Below are 26,945 nucleotides of genomic sequence, written 5' to 3'. Positions count from 1 at the left end.
TTGAGTTAATGGCTCATGAAAAGAGGCTTTAAAAAAGCCTGGAGGAGGCCAAGTCTGGGGGGAAAATGCAAAACATGATTGGGGCATTTTTTGAGTCTGGGGCCACCAATGCTACAGGTTCATCAGCTGCTCCTTCCTAACCAGGTTTCTAGTCCTCAAGCATCTCTAGGACAGATAGATTTCCAAACAGGAAATTCTGCCTGCCAGGCTCTAAAATCTCTCCCACCTGCCTCCTGTTATATTTTTTTTTGGGGGGGGGGGGGTCTCTCTCTCTCTTTCCCTCTCCAGGCCTGGCAGCTGTGCCGGGGTGGGCCAAGCCTCGGGGTACCGATCCTCCAACGACTTCCCCGATGCCACGCTCAGCTTCATCAAGTCCCACCCTCTCCTGGACGAAGCCGTGTCCTCCGTCGGCGGGCAGCCCTGGTTCACCAAAACCTCCAGCAGGTAGGGGGTGGGTCTCTTCCTCAAGGTCCTGGGTTATTATTGTTTAATTAGATTTCTATGATTGGTACGTAGACTCAAGACCACGCGAAGTGTTAATGCCACTTTAATTATTTATTATTTATGTATTGCATTTATGTGTATTTTATAAGGCCACACTTGGAATATTTCGGTCGCCACGATGCAAAAAGGATGTTAAGACTCTTAGAAAGTGTGCAGAGAAGAGCGACAAAGAGGATCAGGGGATGATTGATGGCTAAAATATAGGAAGAACGGTTGCAGAAACTGGGCATGGCTAGTTTAATGACAAGAAGGACTACAGGGGACATGATAGCAGCCTTCCAGTATCTCAGGGGTGGCCCTTAAGAAGAGGGAGTCAAGCTCTTCTCCAAAGCAAAAGAGGAAGGAAGGAAGGAGAGAAATAAATAAATAAATAAATAAAGAAAGAAAGAAAGAAAGAAAGAAAGAAAGAAAGAAGGGCCAGGGGAGACAGGATAGCAGCCTTCCAGTATCTCAGGGGTTGCCCCAAAGAAGAAGGAGTGAAGCTATTCTCCAAAGCACCTGAGGGTAGAAGAAGAAGCAACGGGTGGAAACTAAACAAGGAGAGAAGCAACTTAGAACTAAGGAGGAATTTCCTGACAGTCAGAACGGTTGATCAGTGGAACAGAAGTGGCCTCCAGAAGTTGTGAAGGCTCCAACACTGGATGTTTTTAAGCAGATGTTGGATAACCATCTGTCTGGTGTTGGGTTTCCTGCCTAAGCAGGGGGTTGGACTAGAAGACCTCCAAGGTCCCTTCCAACTCTGTTGTTGTTGTTATTGTTGTTGTTGTTATTTACTTTTCTGCTTTCTCCCTCCCCACGCAGGTACCGGCTGACCCGCCTGGCCGTAGACTCCTCCGCCGGCCCGTTCCGCAACACCACCGTTCTCTTCCTGGGCTCGGAAGATGGCACGGTGCTGAAGGTTCTCTCCCGGCGCACCGACAACCACACGGTGCAGACCCTCCTCCTGGAAGAAGTCTCCGTCTACCAGCCCTCCCGGTAGGAGGCCCCCCGGAGGGTGCAGAAATGATAGATGGATGGAGACAGACAGACAATGATGGATGTATGGAAATAGATGATAGAGATAGATAGATAGATAGATAGATAGATAGATAGATAGATAGATAGATAATTAGATGAGAGAGAGAGAGATGGATGATAGATGGATGGATGGATGGATAGGGGGAGAGAGAAAGAGAGAGAGATGAATGACAGATGGAGGGATTGAGAGATAGATAGATAGATAGATAGATAGATAGATAGATAGATAGATAGATAGATGAATGATAGATGGATGGATGAATGGATGGATAGATAGATAGAGAGAGAGATGAATGATAGATGGATGGATGGAGGGAGGGAGACAGACAGACAGACAATGATGGATGGATGGAAATAAATGATAGAGATAGATAGATAGATAGATAGATAGATAGATAGATAGATAGATAGATAGATAGATAGATGCTAGACGACAGACTAGTTAGATACAGACAGACAGATGATGGATGGATGGCAATAGATGAGAGAGAGTGAGACGATAGATGGGTAGGGAAGTAGGGAGAGAGAGAGAGAGAGAGAGGGGAAGCATTTCATTTTCCAATGCTAGTGTAACCCAGCGCCCGCTGTGTGAGTGTCTGTTTCCAAGATCGAGAGCATTCACGGCCACCCTTCCTCTCTGCCTTTACCTGCACAGGTGTAGCGTGAAGCGTGAGGATCGGCAGGTCCTGGGCCTGCAGCTGGACAAGGCCAACCACGCCCTCTACGTGGCCTTCGCCGGCTGTGTGGTACGGATGCCCCTCAGCCGCTGTGGGTCTCACGGCACCTGCCGCAGGTAGGACAGCCAAGGGGGGGGCATCTCGCCTTTCTGTTACCTGGGCTCCTAGGGACATTTCCAGGCGTTGGAGTTGGAAGGAAGAATTTTGTGGGCGTTCCAGGATAGACTGCCCCCCTCTCTGGAGGCTCTTTTTAAAAAATTATTTTTATTATTATTATTGTTGTTGTTGTTGTTGTTGTTGTTATTATTATTATGTTCTAAAGGGGAGGGGGCTATGCGGGCAAAGATATTTCCCTTCTCTCTTTGTCTTTTATTACAGTAGCTGCTTCGCTTCCCGAGATCCTTATTGCGTTTGGTTGCCCTCCGGGACTTGTGCAAACTTCGGCAACAAAATCAGGTCATTCCAAAGGCGTTGCGGATTTTATATATATAAAAATAACTAAAATGAAAAGACGGCTGCTCCCTATACCTTTATTCTGCCTGGGATTTGGAAAACAAAACTTGAATTTAGATGGGGGGCTATAGCAATAGCATTTTAGACTTATATACCGCTGCACAGTGCTTTGACAGCCCTCTCTAAGCGGTTTGCAGAATCAGCATATTTGCCCCCAACAATCTGGGTCCTTATTTGACCCCCCTCGGAAGGAAAGAAGGAAAGAAGGAAGGAAGGAAGATAGCAATAGACTTATGTACCACTTCATGGTGCTTTTCCAACCCTCTCTAAGCGTTTTACAGAGGCAGCCTCTTGCCCCCAACAATCGGGGTCCTCATTTGACCCACCTTGGAAGGATGGAAGGTTTAGTCAACCTTGAGCCAGTGCTGAGATTTGAACTGCTGAACTACAGCTAGCACTTGAAGGAGCCTGCAGGGCTGCACTCTAACCACTGTGCCACCCCGGCTTTCTTTGTCTTCCTTTCCATGAGGACTAGAAACGCGCTTTTCGAACCGCTTAGATAAAAATCGATTTAAAAAACCCCCCCAAAACTAAACAGAGCGGTTAGGATTTTACTGTACACCGGTTGTGGTCTCTTAGAGTCTTCCTTCCCACAACCTATAAATCCATATTAATAAATAAGTAAAATAAACCTTCATATAAATCCAATACATAAATAAATAAATTAAATAAACCTTTATATAAATCCAATACATAAATAAATAAATTAAATAAACCTTCATGATCCCATCTTGGTCCAGTCTTCTTCTCCCCATTTGCCAATCCTGAACCCAAGTCACTTCTGGGCCCTTCGTGCGAATCCTTCCCTCCTTCTGGATGCCGCCTAAGGGACTAATTAACGAGGCGTCTCTTCTCTCGCTTCCCTGCAGAAGCCGATTTGAACAAGATTTGGAAAACGTCGCCAAGCCCTCGGCCAATTGTCAAGGTGAGTGAATTTGGGAGAAGCTCCGAAATCTTTCCGAGAAGAAGAAGCTCCTAAAATTTGGAGTTTGAAGGCCACGGTTGCAAAAACCCAACAGCCGTTTTATTATTTCCTTTTAATTCCAGGCTGGGGGGAAAAAAGGACTTTTGTTTTCATTTTAAAAAGTCTTAAGACTCATGGCACCAGGGTTGAGGCCATGAGGTTCTTGCCCTCTGGCCAAAGAATGGGTGCAGAGAAAGTTGATTGAATGAAATGACTGCTTTTATGATTTTGGGGGCTTTGGGATCTTAAATTGAATTAATTGGATTAAGATGTTTCATATTGTTTTATTATATGTTGTAAGACACCCTAAGTCCTTGGAGACGGGCGGCATAAAAGTCCAATAAATAAATAATAATTATCATACAGATGAATAGATAGATACTTAGGCACAGGATGGATGGATGGATGGATGGATGGAGATAGAGACCGACAGATAGACAATGATGGATGGATGAAAATAGATGATAGAGATAGATAGATAGATAGATAGAGAGAGAGAGAGAGATAAAGAGAGAGAGAGATAATTAAATAGATAGATTGATAGATAGATAGATAGATAATTAGATAGATAGATAGATAGATAATTAAATAGATAGATAATTAGATAGATAGATAGATAGATAGATAGATAGATAATTAGATAGATAGATAATTAGATAGATAATTAGATAGATAATTAGATAGATAGATAGATAGATAGATAGATAGATAGATAGATAATTAGATAGATAATTAGATAGATAGATAATTAGATAGATGGATAGATTTTGATATTAGATAGATGAGATGATATATTAGATGATAGGAAATTGGATTAAGATGCTTCATATTGTTTTATTATATGTTGTAAGTCCGAGTCCTTTGGAGAGGGGCGGCATAAAAGTCCAATTAATAAACAATTGGACTTTTAAATTTAAAAATGCTGAAAGGAAACAACTGGATCCATTTCCTTATTTTGCCTGGAATCTAGAAATCAAAATTTGGTGGCTTGGGGCGAATGGGAAGAAAGCCAATTTGGCAGCTTTGGCCTAGAAGGGAAGGGCCTCCAGAAGAGAAATTTCAAGGATTTTGGGGGGAACTAAAGACCTCGGTTGTATTCCTGGCCACCAGCCTCTATTCAGACAAACGAGAGTGAGTTTTTGGGGGGCCACAACCTGGTTGCACCCTTGCAACTATGCTTCAATCCAGCTGCTTCCATTCTTTGCTCGGGAGGTTTGACCCTTTGGTTGAACTGGGTATTTTTGGACTCCGTCCCTTGACCTGCCCCCCATTTCTGTTCCAGGTGATGTGATGTCCACGGGGGAACACAACAGCCTCAGCGACTCGGCTTTCGGTCAGTAGCCCCTGTCCTTCTCTTCCAAACTTGGTTTTTCGTCCTTCATCTTCCTTCCTTCATTCCATCCATCATGTCTCTTTTTTTTTTTTGCTTCTCTCCCCATTTCTAAATAGGTGTCTGTCAAAATTGGGAACTTTGCAGTTGGAGTTCGATTCCCAGAATTTCCCCAATCAGCTTAGCTGGTTGGGGAGGGGGGATTCTGGGAGTTGGAGACCACCCCTCTTAAAGTGTTCCCAGGTTTGACAGACACTGCCCCAAATGGTGCATTTTAGGGTGTGATGGACAGACATACAGTGGTGCCTCTATCTACGAGCGCCTCAACTTACGAACTTTTCGAGATAAGAACCAGGTGATCAAGATTTTTTTTGCCTCTTCTCAAGAACCATTTTCCACTTACAAACCTGAGCCTCCAAAACTCTAACCGGAAAAGGCGGGGAGAAGCCTCTGTGGGGCCTCTCTAGGAATCTCCTGGGAGGAAACAAGGCCGGAAAAGTCGGAGAGAAGCCTCCGTGGGTCCTCTCTAGGAATCTCCTGGAAGGAAAAGGCGGGGAGAAGCCTCCGTGGGGCCTCTCTAGGAATCTCCTGGGAGGAAACAGGGCCGGAAAAGGCAGGGAGAAGCCTCCGTGGGGCCTCTCTGGGTATCTCCTGGGAGGAAACAGGGCCTCTACCCTCCCTGTGGTTTCCCCAATCGCACGCCTTATTTGCTTTTACGTTGATTCTTATGGGAAAAAATGGCTTCTTCTTACAAACTTTTCTACTTAAGAACCTGGTCACAGAACGAATGAAGTTCATAAGTAGAGGCACCACTGTATTTTGACATTCACAGCTGTTTTGGACATATTGGTTAAGTTTCTCCCAGATTGCCAGCTTGGCTGCACACAACACCACCCCAAATTCCCAAGGTGGGGGGATTCCCTTCAGGGAAATTGGAGGGGGGGGTTCTTCACCCATCTCAGAATATGGGCTTGGGTGCCCCATGCAAAACATGTCCCCCGTCTGTTTGAGGCTGGACCGAGGCCTCCAGGGAGCCTGGAGCAAGAGAGGACAGGTGGCCTGCAAATATTTGGGGTGGGGGCTGTCCATGGAGATCCTCGGGGGAGGAGGGAAACCTCTGTGAAGAAGATGGGGGGGCCATTGCTTTCGTTGCGAGGATGCTAAACGCAACGGCGCAATTTCTTGCTTTCTGACTTTGATGGATGATCGGTGCCCCCCGCCTCTGGGGAGAAGAGGGGGGGGACAGTCTCCCTCCCCCACTCTACCAGCCAGGGTCACTGGAGGGGTCTCTTTGCCCCCCCTCCTCCCCTCCAGCTTCCTCCCAACTGGGGAGTTTAATCCGTTGGAAGGAAGGCAATTAAATCCCTAAGCAAATCCATTAATTGCACAGCAGGAGAGAAAGTTCCCTTGATTGAATTGGGGAGGGGGGAGGAAGAGAGACTGAAAAGATGGGGGGAGGGAGTTTGGTTATGGGGCTAAAGGAAGAGTGGGGGTCTCTTGGGGAGGAGGGGAGGAAGAGAAGGATATTTTTAGCACCCCAAAATGAGGCGGATGGGAAACTTCAGGGCCCACCTTGAGTGGCCCCCAACCACCCAATCCTTGCAAAACTCCCTTGCTTGTTCTCTGCACCCTGCAGGGAGATGCCAAGGTTTCTGGCTGGGAGGGGTTCTGGGCATGGAGTGGGGGGGACACAGCGTTGCAAGGATCAATAGAGAGACCAGGATTAGGGGAGGCTTTGGAACTATAGAACAAACCCCGGTTCAGACTTTGGGACCCGTATAGTGCCGTTCAGACGGTGCACAAATATTTCACTGACCCATTTGGGGGTCACCTGGATCCCCTCGATTTAGAAATGGCCTGGAACCAGAGGTGAAATTCAAATTTTTCCCCTACTGGTTCTTGTGGCCAGGGAAGAAAATCTCCATTCGCTCCAGAACCTGTCAGAACCGCCTGGATTTTTCCCCTACCAGGAAAATGAAATGCTACCAGTTCGGGCTGCTTTGCCCAAACTGGTAGTAAAAAAAAATGCTTTAAAAAAATAAAATAAAAACAAGGTTATGACGATCAGCTGTCAGAATCAGCTGCGCCTTTAAAAAAAACTTTTTAAAAAGTATTTTTTGCTACCGGTTCCAAAGAATATGTATTTTAGAATGCTTTAAAAGTGTAAAAAAACCACCACTTGGCCATGCCCACCTAGTCACCTGGCCCCATCAAGCCACACCCACAGAACAGGTAGGGTAAAATTTTGAATTCCCCCACTGCCTCCCTCCTCAGACTGGGAGAGAGCGAAGAGACGAGTTCAAATCCTTTAGGTCTAGATTACAGGGGTCTATATTACAGGGGTAGGCCAAGTTGGCTCCTCTGTGACTTGTGGACTTCAACTCAACGAATTCCTGTGCCAATCAAGCTAATCCTGTGCCAATCAAGCTAATGCACTTGGGGAAAATGAATCCTCAATCTGAGTATTGTATTGGCAGTTCTGTGTTAGCATAAACTTCAGAAGAGAAGGATTTAGGGGTAGTGATTTCTGACAGTCTCAAAATGGGTGATCAGTGCAGTCAGGCGGTAGGGAAAGCAAGAAGGATGCTTGGCTGCATAGCTAGAGGTATAACAAGCAGGAAGAGGGAGATTATGATCCCACTATATAGAATGCTGGTGAGACCACATTTGGAATACTGTGTTCAATTCTGGAGACCTCACCTACAAAAAGATATTGACAAAATTGAATGGGTCCATAGACGGGCTACAAGAATGGTGGAAGGTCTTAAGCATAAAACGTATCAGGAAAGACTTAATGAACTCAATCTGTATAGTCTGGAAGACAGAAGGAAAAGGGGGGAACATGATCGAAACATTTAAATATATTAAAGGGTTAAATAAGGTCCAGGAGGGAAGTGTTTTTAATAGGAAAGTGAACACAAGAACAAGGGGACACAAACTGAGGTTAGTTGGGGGAAAGATCGAAAGCAACATGAGAAAATATTATTTTACTGAAAGAGCAGTAGATCCTTGGAACAAACTTCCAGCAGACGTGGTAGATAAATCCACAGTAACTGAATTTAAACGTGCCTGGGATAAACATATATCCATCCTAAGATAAAATACAGAAAATAGTATAAGGGCAGACTAGATGGACCATGAGGTCTTTTTCTGCCATCAGACTTCTATGTTTCTATGTTTCTAGTTCAGGAATTCTGGGAGTTGAAGTCCACATGCCATAGAAGAGCCAACTTTGCCTACCAATATTCTAGTCTAACCTCCTGCCCAAGATCATAGAATCCTAGGGCTGGAAGGGACCTTGGAGGTCTTCTAGGCTAGGGATAGGCCAAGTTGGCTGTTTTATGACCTGTGGACCTCAGCTCCCAGAATTCCTGAGCCAATCAGGCTAGCTCAGGAATTCTGGGAGTTTTAAGTCCACATGCCATAGAAGAGCCAACTTTGCTGACCCCTGCTCTAGAACATATCTGAGCCTACTCTGCAGGGTTGTGGTTGAGGTTGTAGCTTGAGCTCTCTGTGCTGCCCGCTCTTTGCTCGGGGAGGGCGCCAGGCCCCATCCTGACGGTGTGTTTGTCACTGCTGACGCAGGAGATGTGCCGACCCCGCCGCCGTCCTCCGGCCTCTCCTCAGAGGCGCCCCCGGGGTCTCCCTCCGCTAGCTTGGCTCCCGGCGCCCACCCAGCCCCTGGTGTGGGGGACCCCAGTTTCACCCTCCACGTGGCTGTGAGCACGCAGGGTAAGGAGGTGCTCCTTTTCCCCTCCCCCCCAAATAATGCTTGCACGCACAAGGTCACTAACTTAAAGCAGGCGGGAATCTAACCCACAACCTGGAACGTCGGAGCATGCGAGCGAGGCTGTGCACCATTGGACCTGTGCACTGCATGTGCCACGGGGGTGGGTGGCTGTCTCCCAGAGGTGCCCTTTGACCTTCCTGCAGGCACAGGGGTGCAGTGTGTGTGTGTGTGTGTGTGATTGTGAGATGCGACCCAGACCAGCCCTGTTTTCAGATGCAGCGGAGTGGAGAAAAGCTGCACAGCCAGACCCCATCCAAGTCTTTCCCTCTCTAGCTGGGACTACAAAACCCACCCTCCACCACTGACAAGACTAAGAATCAGGGGGGTTGTAATCCAAAATCATTGACAGGTGGGGTTGTTGTGTTTTTGGGTCCTCACTGTTGTGGTTGGGCCAAAATTTCAGAAAGGCTGAAATTACAAAATACAAATCTTGTAAGCTAAATTCAAGTGTGTAATTTTTCTCCTGCAAATCAGCCAAGTTGTGGGTTCCTGTTGTGATTCCGTATCGTCCACATTAGCTTCCCGTTGTGGTGATTTTGGCGTGCGCCGTATTTTGCCTCCGGCTAGGGTCTTCCTGTGTTGGTTTCCAAAATTTCACTTGCTCAACCACAAAGCTACCTCCTACCTGTGGGAGATGACTGTTTCTAGTTTTCTGCTATCTTCCACTGTTTAGGATGAGCAGTTGTGCATTTTCTCACAATAGGACTTGACACATCTGGAGAGTGGCTGGGAGCCGCAGCGTGTTGTGGCGAAAGAGTCTGCAGGTGTTTTGTGTTGACTGAAAAGCTTGCAAAGTGAGCCGTTGCAGGATATTTGTGCAGTGGAAATTTGCTGCTTTAGACTCTCTTGGAAAATAAAAAATAAAAATCCCCCAGACTTTACTTTGTCTAGAAACTGGGGGTGGGTGGGGAAGCTGTGGCAGGCGAGATAAAACTGGTGGGTTTCTTTCTTTCCTTCCTGATCGCCAGCTCTCCCCCATAAACAAACTCTATGATATTTTTTTATTTCCTTGCAATTTGGCAATTGATAAAATGTCCACAGAGATGGAGCAAAACTTTGCAAGCTGCTAATTTTTCTTCTCCCCTGTCTGGAGGAGCGCGAGAGGGAAAGAAACCCCCAAAATAAAACCCAGAATGGAAATTTCTCTTTATCTTTGCCTCCACCAAAGTCTTGTGCAAAAGCTGTGGCGGAAAGAAAATGCATTTAACAGCCGAAACTTTTTTTTTTTTTTTTTTTAAAGCAAAATACTTCCCTTTGCATTTTTGACGCGGTCCAGATTTATGGGGCCACGGCCCACCAGCAAGGATCCAGTTTCCAGAGCTGAAACTTTTTCTTGAACTTTTTATATATAGGTTTTTTAAAAGTCAAACTTGACCCTTCGGCTCCGTTGAGAACGGAGACGCAAGGGAGACTCTGAACCCTTTACGGAAATGTCCCGAAAGTTCAGCGAGGGAACTGGAAAAAGAAAACACTTTCCAAAAAATCTTGAAAAACCAAAACGCCCCCAGACAGATTGTGCAAATGTTTGTAGTGTGCTTGGAAATCTGACTGCTTCCAAGTCTTGGTTGCAAGAGGGGGAGAAGCAAAATTGTGTATGAGTTGTATGGTTTTAATAATGGGTTTTTAATGTGTTTTTAATACATTGTATTTGTTGTGAGCCACTCCGAGTCCTCGGAGAGGGATGGCATACAAATCTAATTAATAATAATAATAATAATAATAATAATAATAATAATAATAATAATAAAAACCAAAACAACAGAAGCAGAGCCCTTGTTAGCCTAAGAAGTGCGTGAGTTGAAAAAGGCACAAATGACCCACAAAAAAACAGGCTTTTCCTCCCTAAACTGCTTCTGATGTTTTTATTTATTTATTTATTGCATTTATATATCGCTCACTGCGAAACGGACTCTGAGCGGCTAACAACAGTTATAAAATACAAGTAAAAAGAGCAATAAAAACATTGATAAAATCTATAATACCATAAAAACGTGTATATCTTTTTTTTTTAAACCCATGCGTACTAACAATCAACCCTAATTCCAGGCCTGCTGAAAAAGCCAGGTCTTGACTTAGGCCGGTCGATTTCACAGGGTCAGAGCCACCACAGAGAAGGCCCTTCCCCGAGGTCCTGCCAACCAACATTGGACCTGGAGAAGTCCAACTCTGTGGGGCCCTTACTGGCTGCAGCGAGGTGTGAGGGAGGAGGCGGTCCCATAAATAATAATAATAATAATAATAATAATAATAATAATAATTTATTAGATTTGTATGCCGCCCCTCTCCGAAGACTCGGGGCGGCCCTGAGCCATTTAGGACTTTAAAAGGTAATAACCAACACCTTGAATTGCGTTCGGAGACCGACTGGCAACCAATGCAGCTCTCGTAAAGATGGAGAAATACAGGCGTACCTTGGTACGCCCGTAATTACATGCGCCGTTGCATTTTGCACCGGCTGAAGTCTCCGAACGCTCTTCAAGGGTTGCCCCACGTAGAGTGCATTGCAATAGTCAAGACAGGAGATGATGAGGGCGTGAGTGATTGTGCGGAGTAGTCGAAATAGGGCCGCGACTGATAGACAAGACGGACGGATGCAAAAGTCCCCCCTAGCCACAGCTGAGAGGTGTCGTTCTAACCTCAGCTGTGGATCCGGGAGGAGGCCCAAGTTGCGAGTCCTCTCTGAGGGGGGAATGTTTCCGTGTTTCCGATTGACGGTGGTAAGATGAGGAGGGTCCAAAGTTCTCAAGGCATCTTTCTGGATGCCAACTGGCCACTCGGGGGCCCTGGGGGTGTCTCATTTGCACACTTAACGCACAAAGAGTTCCAGCCATTCTTTGTCCCAATATTCCTCCTTTTCTTGGTGTTTTGGCTGGCTCCTTCGCCCGTCCCCTTCGCCCCTTCCTCTGCCTTCTCCCTTGGCTTTGTTTCCCGTTCGTCATCTTGGGGGGGGGGCTCCATTTTTATCCCTTTTCTACGTGGCAACCCAGCCACGCGCTGCCTTGGTGATGCCGTGATGCAAAGCAGCTCAGCCTCTTTTTAATTGAAAACACGTGTGCCAAAAGTCACACTCGCCCACGCTTTTACGCAGCGTCTCTGGCACACTGCCTCTTGCACATGGAGGGAGGGAAAGAAGGAGGGAGAGAAAGGATAGAGAAGGAAGAAGATGAAGGAAGGGAGGAGGGAGGAAGGAAGGGATAGGGGAAGGAAGGAAGGAAAGAAGGAGGGAGAGAAAGACGTAGGGAAAGAAAGGATAGAGGAGAAAGAAAGAGAAGGAAGGAAGGAAAGAAGGAGGGAAAGAAGGAAGGAAGGAGGGAAAGAAGGAAGGAAGGAGGGAAGGAAGGAAGAATCCACAGGAACTGAATGTAAACATGCCTGGGATAAACATAGATCCATCCTAAGATAAAATATACAGGAAACAGTATAAGGGCAGACGAGATGGACCAGGAGGTCTTTTTCTGCCGTCAATCTTCTAGGTTTCTATGAATGAGGAAGGAAGGGAGGAAGGAAAGAAGGAAGGGGGGAAAAAGAAAGAGAAGGGAGGAAGGAAAAGAAGGAAGGAGGGAAGAAATGAGGAAGGAAGGGAGGAAAGAAAGAAGCAACGAAAGAAAGAGAAAGGAAGGAAGAGAAAGAAGGAAGGAAGGAAGAATCCACAGGAACTGAATGTAAACATGCCTGGGATAAACATAGATCCATCCTGAGATCAAATACAGGAAATAGTATATAAGGGCAGACGAGATGGACCAGGGGGTCCTTTTCTGCTGTCAATCTTCTAGGTTCCTATGTTTCTAACACGACCGTGGGTTTTTATACCTATTACTCTTGTTTTAATCTCTGAGATTCAGCAAGTGGAGAGAAAAGAAATGTAAAGGATTAAAAATGATTTTTAACTGGCTGGGTTTGGTCCTTAAATCTACAGCCGACAAGGACTAAAATGGCTGCGAGAGACTCGAGTGAAGGGAGCCAAATCTTCCGCTTTTTCTCCTTCTGAAAGTCGATATAATCAAATTAGCGGTGGAGCAATGACATTTGTGCTGGATCGGTCGATCTCCCCCCGGGAAGGCAGGAGGGAGTTGACGTCAGCCCGTTTAATTTTCCAGCCGGGCGCAGAGAAAATAAAAGAGAAACACAAATGTCTTATTCTGGGTCATTACAAGTGTGGCGTAATTGACCTGTTTGGCTGCCTCTAATTGGATCTCCTTATTATGTAATTGTGCCATTTAGGCGGTTTAAAAGAAAGCTCATTAAACTGGGGGGGGGAGTCCAATTCTTGGAGGTATTTTTAATCAACCGCAGAGTTTTATCACCTAAAACACACGCGCCTAATTTTTCGGGGGAACGGAGAGCTTTTGATGAGCCAGGGGTCTCCGTTCCCTGTTTGTTTAAGGGTGACACCCCCTCCTCTTTACCTTGCACACTGGGTGTGTAAACACACACCCATCGCAAGGGTCTGCCTTCCTCCTCTGGTGCCAAGAGTTAGGGTCTAATCACCCCAAGCCTGGTGGCATTGGTGAGTCTTGAGACTCGTACGGAAAGTGAGGAGGGTGGGGTGGTATAAATCTCCAGGGGGAGTTGATTCCAGAGGGCCAGGGCCACCACAGAGAAGGCTCTTCCCCTAGGCCCCACCAGACGACATTGTCTAGCAGTTGACGGAGAAGGCCGACTCTGTGGGAACTGAGCGGTCGCTGGGATTCATGCGGCAGGAGGCGGTCCCGAAAATAATAATAATTTAATAATAATTTATTAAGTTTGTATGCCGCCCCTCTCCGAAGACTCACAAAAATTCTGGTCCAATGCCATGCAGGGCTTTGTAGGTCATTACCGACACTTTGAATTGTGTCCGGAAACCAGTGTGGTCCACGGAGTGTCGGAGAAACATGGGCTTTCCCAAGAAGGCCGATGACCGCTCGCGCGGCACAATTTGTAGTTTCCGGACACTCTTCAAAGGTAGCCTTGTGTCATTCCGAGCATCCTGGTCCCTCGAGAAAGTTTTGGGGCACAGCAATGGCCTGGGGTGTGTTTGTGGGGCAGGGAAAAACTACCTTCTTCCTGCACCATCCCAGTTCCTTCTGCCGGGTTTCTGGGGCCTTTCCACCCAGCCTGCTTTGCTCGCTACTAACACCTCCACCTCATTGCAACTCCTGGGCCTCCTTGTGATCCGTGCAAAGTGGCTGCACCCCAGGAATGTCGGGGGCCAGGGGGGACACATCCCTGCATGACTTGGGAAGTTCTTGGCTCAGCCAGGAGTCGGTCGGCTTAAAAATTGAATGCATTGAATTAAAATCTCCCTCTCTCCCCTTTGCCCAGGCGTGAGGCAGGAGTCGGAAGCGGCGGACGGCGCCAAATCTGTCCACTTCACCTTCCTCATCGGCTGCGTCTTTGTGGCCTTCCTCCTGGGCGCCTTCCTCTCCGGCCTTCTCGTCTCCTGCTATTGTAGCCACAGCCTGCAGCGCGGCAAGCACGCCGGGAAAGACCCCGAGAACGGCATCCAGCGCCCGCTGTCGCTCCGCAGCCTGGCCAAGATGAACACCCTGCTGGACAGCAGCCAGGCCAAAGACGGGCTGATGGAGGCGGGCGGCCCTCAGCTCTACACCACCTTGCTGCCCAGCGAGAAGGAGCTGCCCAAGCCCGGCGTCCGCGAGCACCCCGAGCTCTCCGCCTTGCCCACCCCGGAGTCGACGCCGGAGCTGCCGCTCAAGAACGCGAAGGCCATCCGCAACCAGTGGGAGAAGAACCAGAACTTCAACAACGCCAAGGACGCCCAGGGGAAGACGTTGCCCTTCCACGCCGCGCTGCCCAACGCTTTCTCCTTCCCCGGTTCGGGAGGGGTGCCCGGGCACCCACGCGGCTACGACACCCCCTTGGACGAGAAGAAGATCTGCAACTCGGAGCGGGTGATGGTGCGGCCTTCCCCGCTGCCCCACGGCATGGAGGTCACCACCTTGGAAGAGCTGCTCAAACACCTGCACGGGGAGGCCTTCCCGCCTTCCTCCGCCCCCTTTGCCAACCGGGTGCAGCCGAAGGTGCCGAATTTCGAGAGCTCCCCGTATTACAACGCCTCCACGCTGCCGCGGAGGTTGGACATCCCTCCCGACGCGCCTTTGCCGCTGGGCCCGGACCGAGGAGGCCGCGTGGTCGGGCACAGACATTCCCTTGGCGGCGCCCCGAAGCTGGTGAATGTGGGCGGGGGCGGCGGGGGGCTGCTGATGCGGCAGCACAGCCTGGGCCAAGCGGGAAGGGTGCCGCCGGGCCTCTTGACCCGCATGCACTCCACGGGGAGCTCCGGGCCGCCCCACGAAGGTCACCACGCCATCTTCCTGGCCAGGCAACACAGCTACGGTGAGCAGGGGGCCCTGCCCAGCCACGGGGTTGGCATCCGGCGGTCGGTCTCGCTGATCAAGCCGGGCATGGCCCCGCAGCCTCTCTTCCAGCCTTCCTCCCCGCCCGGCCCCTTCAACTGTTGAGCCGCCTGGAGGGAGAGGCCTTGTTTTTGCCGCCTCCCTGGGGTTTCAACTCCGAGTGCCTTGTGTGGAAGGGAAGGGAACTGGACGGACAGCTGCTTCCTTCCTCTCTTCCTTGCGAGATGCTTCCAGAAGCTTCTTCGGCCCTGCGGGGCCTCCCAAGTGGGGGCCCCCAAAGTAGCAAAGCTGGCCGTTCCTCCCTACCTCACGGGTGAGGGCCTCGAAGGCGGCCCGCCCTCACCCATTCCTTATGCAAGAAATCTCCACCATCTCGGCTCGCTCGAACTCCCCTCCACCGAATTCTGCAAAGATGCTCCAGGCGGGGGAGGCGGGGGGGAGCAGAGACCCCTTCAAGCAACCGTCTGGGAACAGCCCCCTCCCCACCTTCCTTCTCTCCGCCAGGCGGTCGTGTTTTGAACCCGCCCCGTGGCCGGTTCGACTCCAAAATCGACGCGCTTCGTGTTTTGCAAAAAAAGTGGGATTTTCAAAGGGTGGGTCTTTCTCGGCGGTGGAGCAAAGGGGGGGGACAGGGGATGAGGGGGGTCCCAGGGCAGGTTTTTGGGATGGCCTCTTTGAGGGGGGGGGTCTCTGGGTGCAGCCAGCTGGAGAGCAGTGGTCAATTCAGGGGACCGAACGGGATCTCCAAATCAGGAATGTGATGCTCGAAACGACTCCGAAGGATCCGAATTCAGGTCAGGCTGGACCACTTGCCCCCTTGGAGGGGGGCTAGAGAACTGTGTTTGCTTAGTGGGGATGGGGGGGTCGCAAGGGGTGCCCCCCCGCCCATCTTTGTAGCACTTTGGGTATTTGTGCGTGTGGGGGGTTCTTTTTCTCCCAAAAGGGCAAATTACAATGTTGTTTGGATAGAGAAATGGGGGGACTTGAACTTGCAACCGTTCCCTCCAGCGATGGAAGAACTTCGGGGTCATGTCTGGGGGCCCCCCAAAACAGCCCCTGCTAGCTGGCATTCTTCCTTGCACCCCATTTTGGCCTCTCTCTTTTTCTAAAGGCCAATTGGGCATGGAAAAACTCCGATGAAGGCCAAATTATCTCCACCTGGGGGGGTGTCCCCAAATTTTATTCTCAAGTTACACCCCACACCTCATTGGGCAGAGTTTTTGCATAAACCAGCTTGGTTCATGCCACTCACCTACACCTTGATTCTTGGCGGGCTGAGTTTGGAAGTCCCAGCTTGCCCCAACCGGCCTGCGCAAGGCGCTAGTCCACAAAGAGGTTTCGCAAACTCCGTTTCCAAGAGTGCAAAAATAATGTGTAGATGTTTTCCCCACGTGCTCCGGAATCAGAGAGTGGTTTTCAAAACAAAAGTAAAACCAGAATTTGGGGGATGTTGGACTTGTAAGTCTCCAAAATGGGGGGGGGGGGGCGACCCAAGAGGAGGAAGAGGGGGAAATCTGTAAACCTGACCCATTTTTTTTTTAATTTTTAGTTTTTTTAGCTAAGTGCCATCCAGAGAAACCCACCGAGGGCTGCAAATCTGTTTTTTTTTTCCTGGTTTGTTTTTAATCACGCAGACGGGATATTTTGGGGTGGGTGGGAATTGGGATTTGGGGGGTGGGGATGGAGCGTGTGTGTGGACAGTTCTTCCTTGCAGCACTTTTATTTTCTAAAAAAAAATGTACATAAAGTATTAATATATGTGTATATTTCATTGTTTTAACTTCGTATAAGAGAAGTAAAAAAACAAACAAACAACAACCAGCTCTTTGGCTTTGGAGAATAGCTTGACTCCTTCTTCTTTGGGGCCACCCCTGAGATACTGGAAGGTTGCTGTCATGTCTCCCCTGGTCCTTCTCTCTCTCTCTCTCTCTCTCTCTCCCTCTCTCTCCCTCCCTTCCTCCCTCCCTCCCTTCTTTCTTTCTTTCTTTCTTTCTCTCCTTCCTCTTTTGCTTTGGAGAATAGCTTGACTCCTCCTTCTTTGGGGCAACCCCTGAGATACTAGAAGGCTGCTACCATGTCTCCCTGGTCCTTCTCTCTCCCTCTCTCTCTCCCTCTCTCTCTCCCTCTCTCTCCCTCCCTCCCTCCCTCCTTTCTTTATTTCTCTCCTTCCTCTTTTGCTTTGGAGAATAGCTTGACTCCTTCTTCTTTGGGGCAACCCCTGAGATACTAGAAGGCTGCTACCATGTCTCCCCTGGTCCTTCTCTCTCCCTCTCTCTCTCCCTCTCTCTCCCTCCCTCCCTCCCTCCTTTCTTTATTTCTCTCCTTCCTCTTTTGCTTTGGAGAATAGCTTGACTCCTTCTTCTTTGGGGCAACCCCTGAGATACTGGAAGGCTGCTACCATGTCTCCCCTGGTCCTTCTCTCTCCCTCTCTCTCTCCCTCTCTCTCTCCCTCTCTCTCCCTCCCTCCCTTCCTCCCTCCCTCCCTCCTTTCTTTATTTCTCTCCTTCCTCTTTTGCTTTGGAGAATAGCTTGACTCCTTCTTCTTTGGGGCAACCCCTGAGATACTGGAAGGCTGCTACCATGTCTCCCCTGGTCCTTCTCTCTCCCTCTCTCTCTCCCTCTCTCTCTCCCTCTCTCTCCCTCCCTCCCTTCCTCCCTCCCTCCCTCCTTTCTTTATTTCTCTCCTTCCTCTTTTGCTTTGGAGAATAGCTTGACTCCTTCTTCTTTGGGGCAACCCCTGAGATACTGGAAGGCTGCTACCATGTCTCCCCTGGTCCTTCTCTCTCCCTCTCTCTCTCCCTCTCTCTCTCTCCCTCTCTCTCCCTCCCTTCCTCCCTCCCTTCTTTCTTTCTTTCTCTCCTTCCTCTTTTGCTTTGGAGAATAGCTTGACTCCCTCTTCTTTGGGCAACCCCCTGGGATATTGGAAGGCTGCTATCATGTCTCCTGTAGTCTTTCTTTTCATTCAACTAGACATAAACCCAGTTCCTGCAACCGTTCTTCGTATGTTTTAGCCTCCAGTCCCCTAATCCTCTTTGTGGCTCTTCTCTGCACACTTTCGAAGAGTCTCAACGTCCTTTTTGCATTGTGGCGACCAAAACTGGATGCAACTATTCCTTGCGTGGCCTCACCAAGGATTATAAACACTGCACGTGGTCTTGATTCTATCCCTCTGTCAGAAGTGTGTTGGCTTTTTTTGACAGCTGCTGAGTTGGGTTACAACTCCAGGAAGGAGCGGCAGCTGGGCGTGGGGAGGGTCTCCGAAGTGGGGGTCTCTCCCCCCCCCCCCGTTTGCTCAGACTGCCCTTCCAGCTTCCTTGAACATCTGGCAGCCTTTGGTCTCCCTCCTTCCAGCCTCTGCAGCACATCTGGCCCACCTCTCCCCCTCCCTCTTGTCTGGGTTGGGAGAATTAAAAAAAAGTTTGATTGCTAAAACAGTCTCTCTTTCTACAGCCCCCCCTCCCAAATCTTTTCCTCCTTGCTTCATCTTCACAGACCTCCCCCTCCCCAAATTGGGCAGGTGGCTGGGGAGGGGAAAAGGCTCTCTCACCCCCCACCCCCCAAAAGGAAACCTCCCAGCTGTGCCAAAGATGAGCTCATCCTTCTAATTCAGACTTCCAGGACTTTGGGAAGTTGGAGTTCTGCAGTGCATTACGAAGACGGTCTTTTTTAAAAATCATGGTAGATTTATTTTGAGATTAGCTAATATCTTTATTCGGGTTATTTACATATAAAACAGCAAACCAGCAAAATAGTCCAAATGCAAACCCACGTAAAGCAGAGAGGAGAGGAAAGAAAGAGAAAGGGAAGAATTAAAGACAAAGAGAGATAAGAGGAGAAAAAAGAAGAATTAAAGACAAAGATAAGAGAAAAAAGAATAAAAGAGGGGATAAGAAACAAAAGAAGAAGAGGGTCAACTAATCTGTGGGCTATCATTCCAGCCTTTAAGTAGCATGATATCAAAGATCAAAAGCAACATGAGAAAATATTATTTTACTGAAAGAGTAGTAGACCCTTGGAACAAACTTCCAGCAGACGTGGTTGGTAAATCCACAGTAACTGAATTTAAACATGCCTGGGATAAACCTAGATCCATCCTAAGATAAAATACAGAAAATAGTATAAGGGCAGACTAGATGGACCAGGGGGTCTTTTTCTGCTGTCAGACTTCTATGTTTCTATTTCTATATATCTTTCCTCTACTCTTTGATATTAATTAAAGAAAAATATTTTAATCCTCCTAACTACACTGCTCAAAATAAATAAATAAAGGGAACTCTCCAAGTCTGAATGAATGAAATATTCGCATTGAATCCTTTGTTCTGTACAAAGTTGAATGTGCTGAGAACAAAATGAAATTGATTGTCCATCAGTGTTGCTTCCCAAGTGGACAGTTTGATTTCAGAGGTTTGATTGACTTGGAGTTCTATTCTGTTGCTTATGTGTTCCCTTTATTTTTATTTATTTTGAGCACTGTATTTTTCCACTCTATACAAGTAGAACGTGAATTTAACAGCAACCAGTTGTTTTTCTAATCCAGGGGGGCAAGAAACGACCCTTAAGTCAGCACAGCCGTTTATTTTATTTCTTTTTAAAAGTCTTTATTGAAACGTAAGTATAAACAAAGAAGAAAGCGAGAAAAAGAAGAAGAAACAGAAAAAAGAATACATAGATAAATACAAATGTATAAATTTTGCTTTGTGCCTATTACATAGTAAATATTAAATGGCAAAAAACACAAGGTGAGAAAAGAAAAATATTATGTACGTAGAAACATAGAAAATGGATAGCAGGAAAAGACCCCCTGGTCCATCTAGTCTGCCCTTATATACGATTTCCTGTCTTTTATCTTAGGGTGGATCTATGTTTATCCCAGGCAGGTTTAAATTCAGTTCCTGTGGATTCTTCCTTCCTTCCTCCCTTCCTTCTCTTTCTTTCTTTCCATCCTTCCTTCTTTCTTTCCTTCCTTCCTTCCTTCCTTCTCTTCCTTCTTTCTGTTCCTTCCTTCTCTTTCTTTCCTTCCTTCCTTCTCTTTCTTTCCATCCTTCCTTCCTTCTTTCTCTTCCTTCTCTTTCTTTCCTTCCTTCCTTCTCTTTCTTTCCATCCTTCCTTCCTTCTTTCTCTTCCTTCTCTTTCTTTCCTTCCTTCTTTCTCTTCCTTCCTTCTCTTTCTTTCCTTCCTTCTTTCCTTCCTTCCTTCTTTCCTTCCTTCTCTTCCTTCCTTCATTCTCTTCCTTCCTTCCTTCTCTTTCCTTCCTTCCTTCTTTCCTTCCTTCCTTCTCTTCCTTCCTCCTTTCTCTTCCTTCCTTCTCTTTCTTTCCTTCCTTCCTTCTTTCCTTCCCCCCCCTCCTTCCTCATTCATAGAAACAGATTATTGACAGCAGAAAAAGACCTCCTGATCCATCTAGTTTGCCCTTATACTATTTCCTGTATATTTTACCTTAGGGTGGATGGATGTACTATACTACACAGTTTAAAGACATGTCAACCTTTCTGTGGACTCCTATATCATACAGCCTCTTTGACGTTTACTATAAGTATTTTTCTTTACTATGCTACAATTTGCAGCCCTTAAAACTTTCTATTCAAATTCCAGACAGCTGTCAAAACCACCGAGGGCTCCTGCAATGGATTGAGAGAGAGAGATGGTTATATTGTGGCTGCAGAGGAGAGTGACCTGCAACTTTTGAGCCCATCATCCACGTCCCGATTCTCCCAACGTTGCAACGTGGTCGCCAGATTCCCCCCAAAATTGCTTTTTTCCCCCTCCTACAAAGCCTAGACAATTCCCTTTGCAAATTCCTTCAAAACAACAGCTGGGATAAAACAACAACATTGAATCCACTTCCAGAGAGGAGAAAAATATAATTTGCTCAAGTTGGTAGACTTTGCAGACTAGATGGACCATGAGGTCTTTTTCTGCCATCAATCGTCTATGTTTCGATGACCTAATAGAATTTTTCCCTTGCTGGCTGATCGGTGTCCTATTCTCCACCCCGCTGCATGGGTTGCAGAGCAAAAGGAAGTTTGGGATTTAATTTCCAAAGGCTGGACATGAAATCCAAATGCTGGGGGGAGGGGGGGGATATTCCCCCCCTGGCTTCTCTGCTGGCTCATGTTAAAACATCAGCATTCAATTTCTGCCGTTCTTTGGAATTAATACAGCCGGCCACTTCCTGCAAAATTGGGAAGACAATGCCAAGTTAAACTCTGCGTGTGTTTGTGTGAAGTTGCCAGGTGTTTCTCCCCCCTCTCCGTTTATGCCAAGGGGCCTACAGATGTGGTTGATGACTGGAGAGGCAGAGGGAGGCCCAGGGAGCAAGGAAGCCATTTGTAAGATATTTTTTTAATTAAAAAAACCAGGGTTTCCTACGCTTGTGTTGGTGGTAAACAGCAAAAGAAGGAAAAATATATTTTTAAGGGGTTCTCGGGCCAAGCAGGACGCTCGAATCTCCCTGTGGAAAAGTGGATTATATCCTGCAACCTCCTGCCTGTCAACGACTACTTCAGCTTCAACCGCAATCACACAAGAGCACGCAACAGGTTCAAACTTAATATCAACCGCTCCAAACTTGACTGTAAAAAATACGACTTTAGCAATCGAAGGGTGGAACTTATTACCAGACTCCGCGGGGTCAACCCCCAACATTTTACCCTTAGACTATCCACGATTGACCTCTCCAGGTTCCTAAGAGGTCAGTAAGGAGCGAGCGTAAGTGCACTAGTGTGCCTTCCGTCCCCTGTCCAATTGCCCCTCCTATATTTTATATATCTTTTCTCCCATTCGTCTCTCTTTTCCTCTATTCTTCATGGACGTCTTCTATTCTCATATCTTGTCTTCTGTCCTTTCCCTGATATTTAATACTACATGTTTTTATTCTCTTTAACTTTCCATTTGTATTGGACGAAATAAATAAAGTTGGGGGGGGTCTCCAACTCCAGGAGAAGTCTACCTTTGTGGGCGCAGCGAAAGGGAAGAGGCGGCAATTTTGGGGGCGAGGTTCCTACGGAACTTTTCGCAGGAGCTCAGGTGGGATCCCTCCAGCCAGCCAGCCACCCACCCCTCTCCTGCCTTCCGTTGCATGGATTCTAGGGGCCAACACCCCCCCAAAAAAGGTTTTGTGTTTGTGTGTCTGCCAGATAAATTCCATGGGTTTCTTAGAAGGGAAGCCAGCCACCAAATAACTCTCTCTTTTTTAAAAAAGTCCCTTGATTTTGCAGCTTTAATTGTGCATCCAATTTTTATTTTTATTTTAAAAAAGATGTGGAAGAATTTTTTGCAGAGAAATCAGGAAATTGGTGTCTCTTTCTTCCTCCGTCAAGGGCTGAGAAATCTGGGCGCCCTTCAAAGAAGCAAATCCTGGCTTGGCAGTGCCACCTGGCGGCCCCCGACGAGCTATACTTCCCTGGCACCAGCAGCGCCCCCCCCTTGCAGAAGGGTTGGGGGTCTTCCAGCTGCTTGGAGCAGCTGGAAAGGATGCAAATTAAGAGGAGCGGGCATTGAAACACAGCGTCTGGTTTTCTCCTGTTTGGCCTTGAATCAAAGATGCTCAGTCATTTAAAAAAAAAAAACAACCCACAACCAAACCAGGATGACTATAAACTAGGTTTGTTTTCTGCTAAATTTGGATATATATTTTTTTAGACCGGCAAGCACGGTTAATGATCACACTACTAACCAGAGCATGCAAAACTTTTGCCAGACCATTCTGTCTGGAACCCACACCGCGTTTCGGACATAGAAAAGGCCCAGAGATATTTTACGAGAAGAGCCCTCCACTCCTCCACTCACAATAGAATATCTTATGCAACTAATCCTAGGTTTAGAAAGCATAGAACTACGTCGCCGTCAACACGACCTAAGCCTAGCCCATAAAATGATCCGCTACAATATCCTTCCTACTTCAGCTTCAACCACGACAACACACGAGCACACAACAGATACAAACTTAAAAGTAAACCGCTCTAAACTTGACTGCAGGAAATACGACTTTAGTAACTGAGTAGTTGATCCATGGAACTTGCTACCAGACTCTGTAGTATCATCACCTAACCCCCAAAACTTGACCCTTGGACTGTCCACTGTTGACCTCACCCGATTCCTAAGAGGTCAGTAAGGGGCGTGCATAAGTGCACCAGCGTGCCTTCTGTCCCCTGTCCTAATATTTATTTTATTTTTTATTAGTATCATGTACAGTGCTCAAAAAAAATAAAGGGAACCCTTCGACAACACAATATAACTCCAAGTAAATCAAACTTCTGTGAAATCAAACTGTCCACTTAGGAAGCAACACTGACTGACAATCAAATGGAATAGTTGTGCAAATTATTAATAATAATAATTTAATAATAATTTTTTAGATTTGTATGCCACCCCTCTCCAAAGACTCGGGGCGGCTCACTACAGCAATAAAACATTACAATGCTAACAGTAAAACTATGGCTAAAAACTTGCTATCTTAAAAAGCAATCAATACAATACAATCACAACCACACATAACTCTTAATGGTCAGAGAAGGGGAGACATTCATTGTCCCATTGAACATTCAATGAAAATATTTCATTCATTCAGATCTAGGATGTGTTCTCTGGGTGTTCCCTTTATTTTTTTTAGCAGTATATATGAATATTATTATATCTTTGTATACCACCAATACGTACGTGACGAAACAAACAAATTAAAAAATAAATAAATCTCTCTCTGCAAAAACAGACGGTAGCTTCTGGATATTTTTGTGACTCGCAGTCAATCCCCCCCCTCTTGCTGGATTGGAGGCCAAATCCCACCAAACTTTATCCCCTTTTGGGGGGGGCAAATTCCCAATCACCTCTCTTGATCTGGGGGTCTGCATTCACCCCCCCTGTGCCCATAACGGTCAGACCAACGTTTGAAAAATTGCGTCGTGCGTGTGGTTAGCTGCAATTGTGGCTTGTGAATCCAGGTTTAGGGTTTGGCCATCATTGGCTTCCGGGGGGGGTGAGTACAAAGCCGACCGCTTGTTTTCCACTCGCCCCAAAAGTTTAGCCTCCGATGGGGAGCTGAACATCACCCAATTTCAGCATTCTCCCTCCCTCCTGGTCCAGAGTTTGCTCGTCATCTCCATAGCAACCGGTTGCCCCTAGCAACAGCGATGAAGCATCTTTGGCCAGGCACGCGTGGGCACCGGAGGAAGCCGGCCCCACCCCTGGCAAAGAGGGGACCTCTGCGGCCCTCCCGGCCCCACCTGGGACAAATTCCTCTGCTCCCTGCCTTCGTATGCCACCGTCCCTCAGTGAGGAAGACACGGGAAGCCTCCGGCAAACGGCTTGTGTGCTAATCCCAGCCAGCCTTGATTTCCCGGAACGGCTGGGCGAGGAAGGGGGCCGTCTACCTGGCTGGCAGTGATGCTTTTGGCTAGAGATTGACTCCAGGTGAGTATTTCTCCCTTCCAGGGGCGTGAATCAGAGTGGTTGTATGCAGTGGGATGGGAGCCTTTGATGGGAAGGGTCCCATGTGGGCAGCAGCTGTGGGGTCCCCCCTGGTGTGCCCCACTTGCCACCTCCCCTCTTCCAGCCCTAAAGACGACCCCCTACTTGGAGTTCAGGATTGCATTCTTCACACCTTCTGTGAACCTTTTATAGCAGTGTTTGAAAGAGCTTTGAAATAAAAATGTTTTCCGCTGGCGACAAGACCTGGCAGGAAAGCAACCTTGGACCCCTCCCCAAATCCTCATCCTCTTGTTGGGCTGAAATAGGGTTGATATTGTTGGGTGCAATCGGGTTGATATTCCTGGAGGCGTACGTAACATGGCAAACAATTTAACTTTACTAGATGTGGTCAAAGCAATGGAAACTGCAGTTGAATGTTTCCAAATGTAAAATGTAAGGGGCGTCCATAAGTGCACTGATGTGCCTATCGTCCTCTGTCCAATTGTCTTTCCTTATCTCATATATCATATATTCTCTCCTTCCCTTCTACTTCTCTTCTTTCTTACTTTCTATCTTTATATATATTACTTAATGTCTATTCTCTTTCATGTGTTGTATATATATAAATATATTAAAGGATTAAATAAGGTCCAGGAGGGAAGTGTTTTTAATAGGAAAGTGAACACAAGAACAAGGGGACACAATCTGAAGTTAGTTGGGGGAAAGATGAAAAGCAACATGAGAAAATATTATTTTACTGAAAGAGTAGTAGATCCTTGGAACAAACTTCCAGCAGACGTGGTAGATAAATCCACAGTAACTGAATTTAAACATGCCTGGGATAAACATATATCCATCCTAAGATAAAATACAGAAAATAGTATAAGGGCAGACTAGATGGACCATGAGGTCTTTTTCTGCCATCAGACTTCTATGTTTCTATGTATATTGGACAAAGAATAAAATAAATAAAAATAAATAAAATAATGCCCTTGGGGAAAAGGAATCCTCCATCTGAGGATTGTATTGGCAGTTCTGTGTTACCAAAACTTCAGAAGGATACAAATCTAATAATAACTAATAATAATAGATGGACCAGGAGGTCTTTTTCTGCCGTCAATCTTCTATGTTTCTATCTGTCTGTCCATCAGAATGTTGCAATAAAAGGCCATTTTTAAAAATGAGGCTCCCAGGCTTTGGACAAACATCACCCAGCATTGATTTGTTAAAATTTACTTTTATTTGCCTGCTGTCTCTTCTATTTTGTTCTGAGCCACCGAGTCTCAGGAGAAGGACCAATTAAATCTAATTAATAAATCTAATCCAATTAATAAATCAATCAATAAATCAAATTAATAAATATTTCCTGGCTCTCCAGGCACGGCAGAGGCCACCCGCTGCTAACAGGGTTTCTGTCCCCCCTTCCAGGCGGTGCTGCGGACACAGCCGGCCACTCGCTCGCTCGCTGGAGGAGCTAGTCCTCATGGCCACCAGCCTGGCCAGCTCCTTGCCCGCCCTGGCCAGCGCCCTCCGGCCTGACCCTGCCCTCTCCCTGGAGCAGAAGGCGACCTTCCTCTTCGTCTTCTTCCTCTTCGTCTTCCTGGCGGTGCTGATCGTCCGTTGCTTCCGGATTCTCCTGGACCCCTACCGCAGTATGCCCCCCGCCACTTGGACCGATTACGTGGAGAAAGACACCCTGGACTACCGCCTGGCCTGAAGGCAGTGGCGGAGATGGCTGCCTCGGTGGAACCTCCACCCACAAGGGCAATCTACCTGCTCGGGCCCGGCGGAGACTTTTTGAACGGTTTAAACTCGGGGCAAAGATTTTGCGGCTTGGTTCTGTAGCTTAGGAAGGAACCAGAGGCAGGTAACGTTTAGCCTCTGTGTCACCAGGCACATGTAGGGCAAGATTTGGTAGAACAAATGTTTTAAGCTCCGGGAGACCTTTGCGTTGTGCTACACAAAACACCCCTGTACATAAAGCTCTTTGAAAAGCAGAATTTATTGGAGGTGTCTGGGAAATCTTTTACTGCCCTAAAAGAGGGAGCGACAGGAGACGAGGGTACCCTGTGCGGATCCTGACTCGTTAAGAACCCATAAGGTTTGGGCAGCATAGACGTCGAATGAATAATAAATAAGGCACAACTTTTCATTTGGAGATCGTTGTGCAAAGGTGGGCAGGAGGCTCTTTGGGAAGTGTTGCATGTGACCCAGAATGCTGGACTCGATGGGCTTTGGCCCCATTCGGCAGGGCTCTTCTTAGGCTCTTGGGTTCTTAACTCAGTCCACAAATGTCACATTCCCACAGGCAGCAAAGAGGGTTTGTTGAAAAGAGAGGCCCGTGTAGCATGGATCTGGGTTAATACAACTCATGCCAATTACAACTGTG

The 26,945-nt window shown here is 47.3% G+C and overlaps 1 protein-coding gene across 3 annotated transcripts in view; it reads left to right on the top strand.

The window, feature by feature from the left end:
* Positions 1 to 16,969, top strand: part of SEMA6C (semaphorin 6C) — a 51,533-nt gene extending 34,564 nt beyond the window's left edge. For 2 of the 3 annotated variants that reach the window (XM_070766651.1, XM_070766650.1), the window contains exons 12-19: positions 289 to 444; positions 1,306 to 1,479; positions 2,177 to 2,314; positions 2,577 to 2,654; positions 3,581 to 3,636; positions 4,958 to 5,008; positions 8,591 to 8,737; positions 14,100 to 16,969. In XM_070766651.1, coding sequence (XP_070622752.1) covers positions 289 to 444; positions 1,306 to 1,479; positions 2,177 to 2,314; positions 2,577 to 2,654; positions 3,581 to 3,636; positions 4,958 to 5,008; positions 8,591 to 8,737; positions 14,100 to 15,256 — 1,957 coding nt within the window. In that variant the 3' untranslated portion in view covers positions 15,257 to 16,969. The remainder of the gene's footprint in view (positions 1 to 288; positions 445 to 1,305; positions 1,480 to 2,176; positions 2,315 to 2,576; positions 2,655 to 3,580; positions 3,637 to 4,957; positions 5,009 to 8,590; positions 8,738 to 14,099) is intronic. The other variant, XM_070766649.1, reaches the window with a different exon arrangement.
* Positions 16,970 to 26,945: the final 9,976 nt, after the last annotated feature.

Source organism: Erythrolamprus reginae, chromosome 13, assembly GCF_031021105.1.
Source record: "Erythrolamprus reginae isolate rEryReg1 chromosome 13, rEryReg1.hap1, whole genome shotgun sequence".
In the NCBI taxonomy this organism is placed as follows: Eukaryota; Metazoa; Chordata; class Lepidosauria; order Squamata; family Dipsadidae; genus Erythrolamprus; species Erythrolamprus reginae.
Note: the sequence above shows the minus strand (reverse complement) of the source record. Positions and strands in the feature narration are given on the sequence as shown.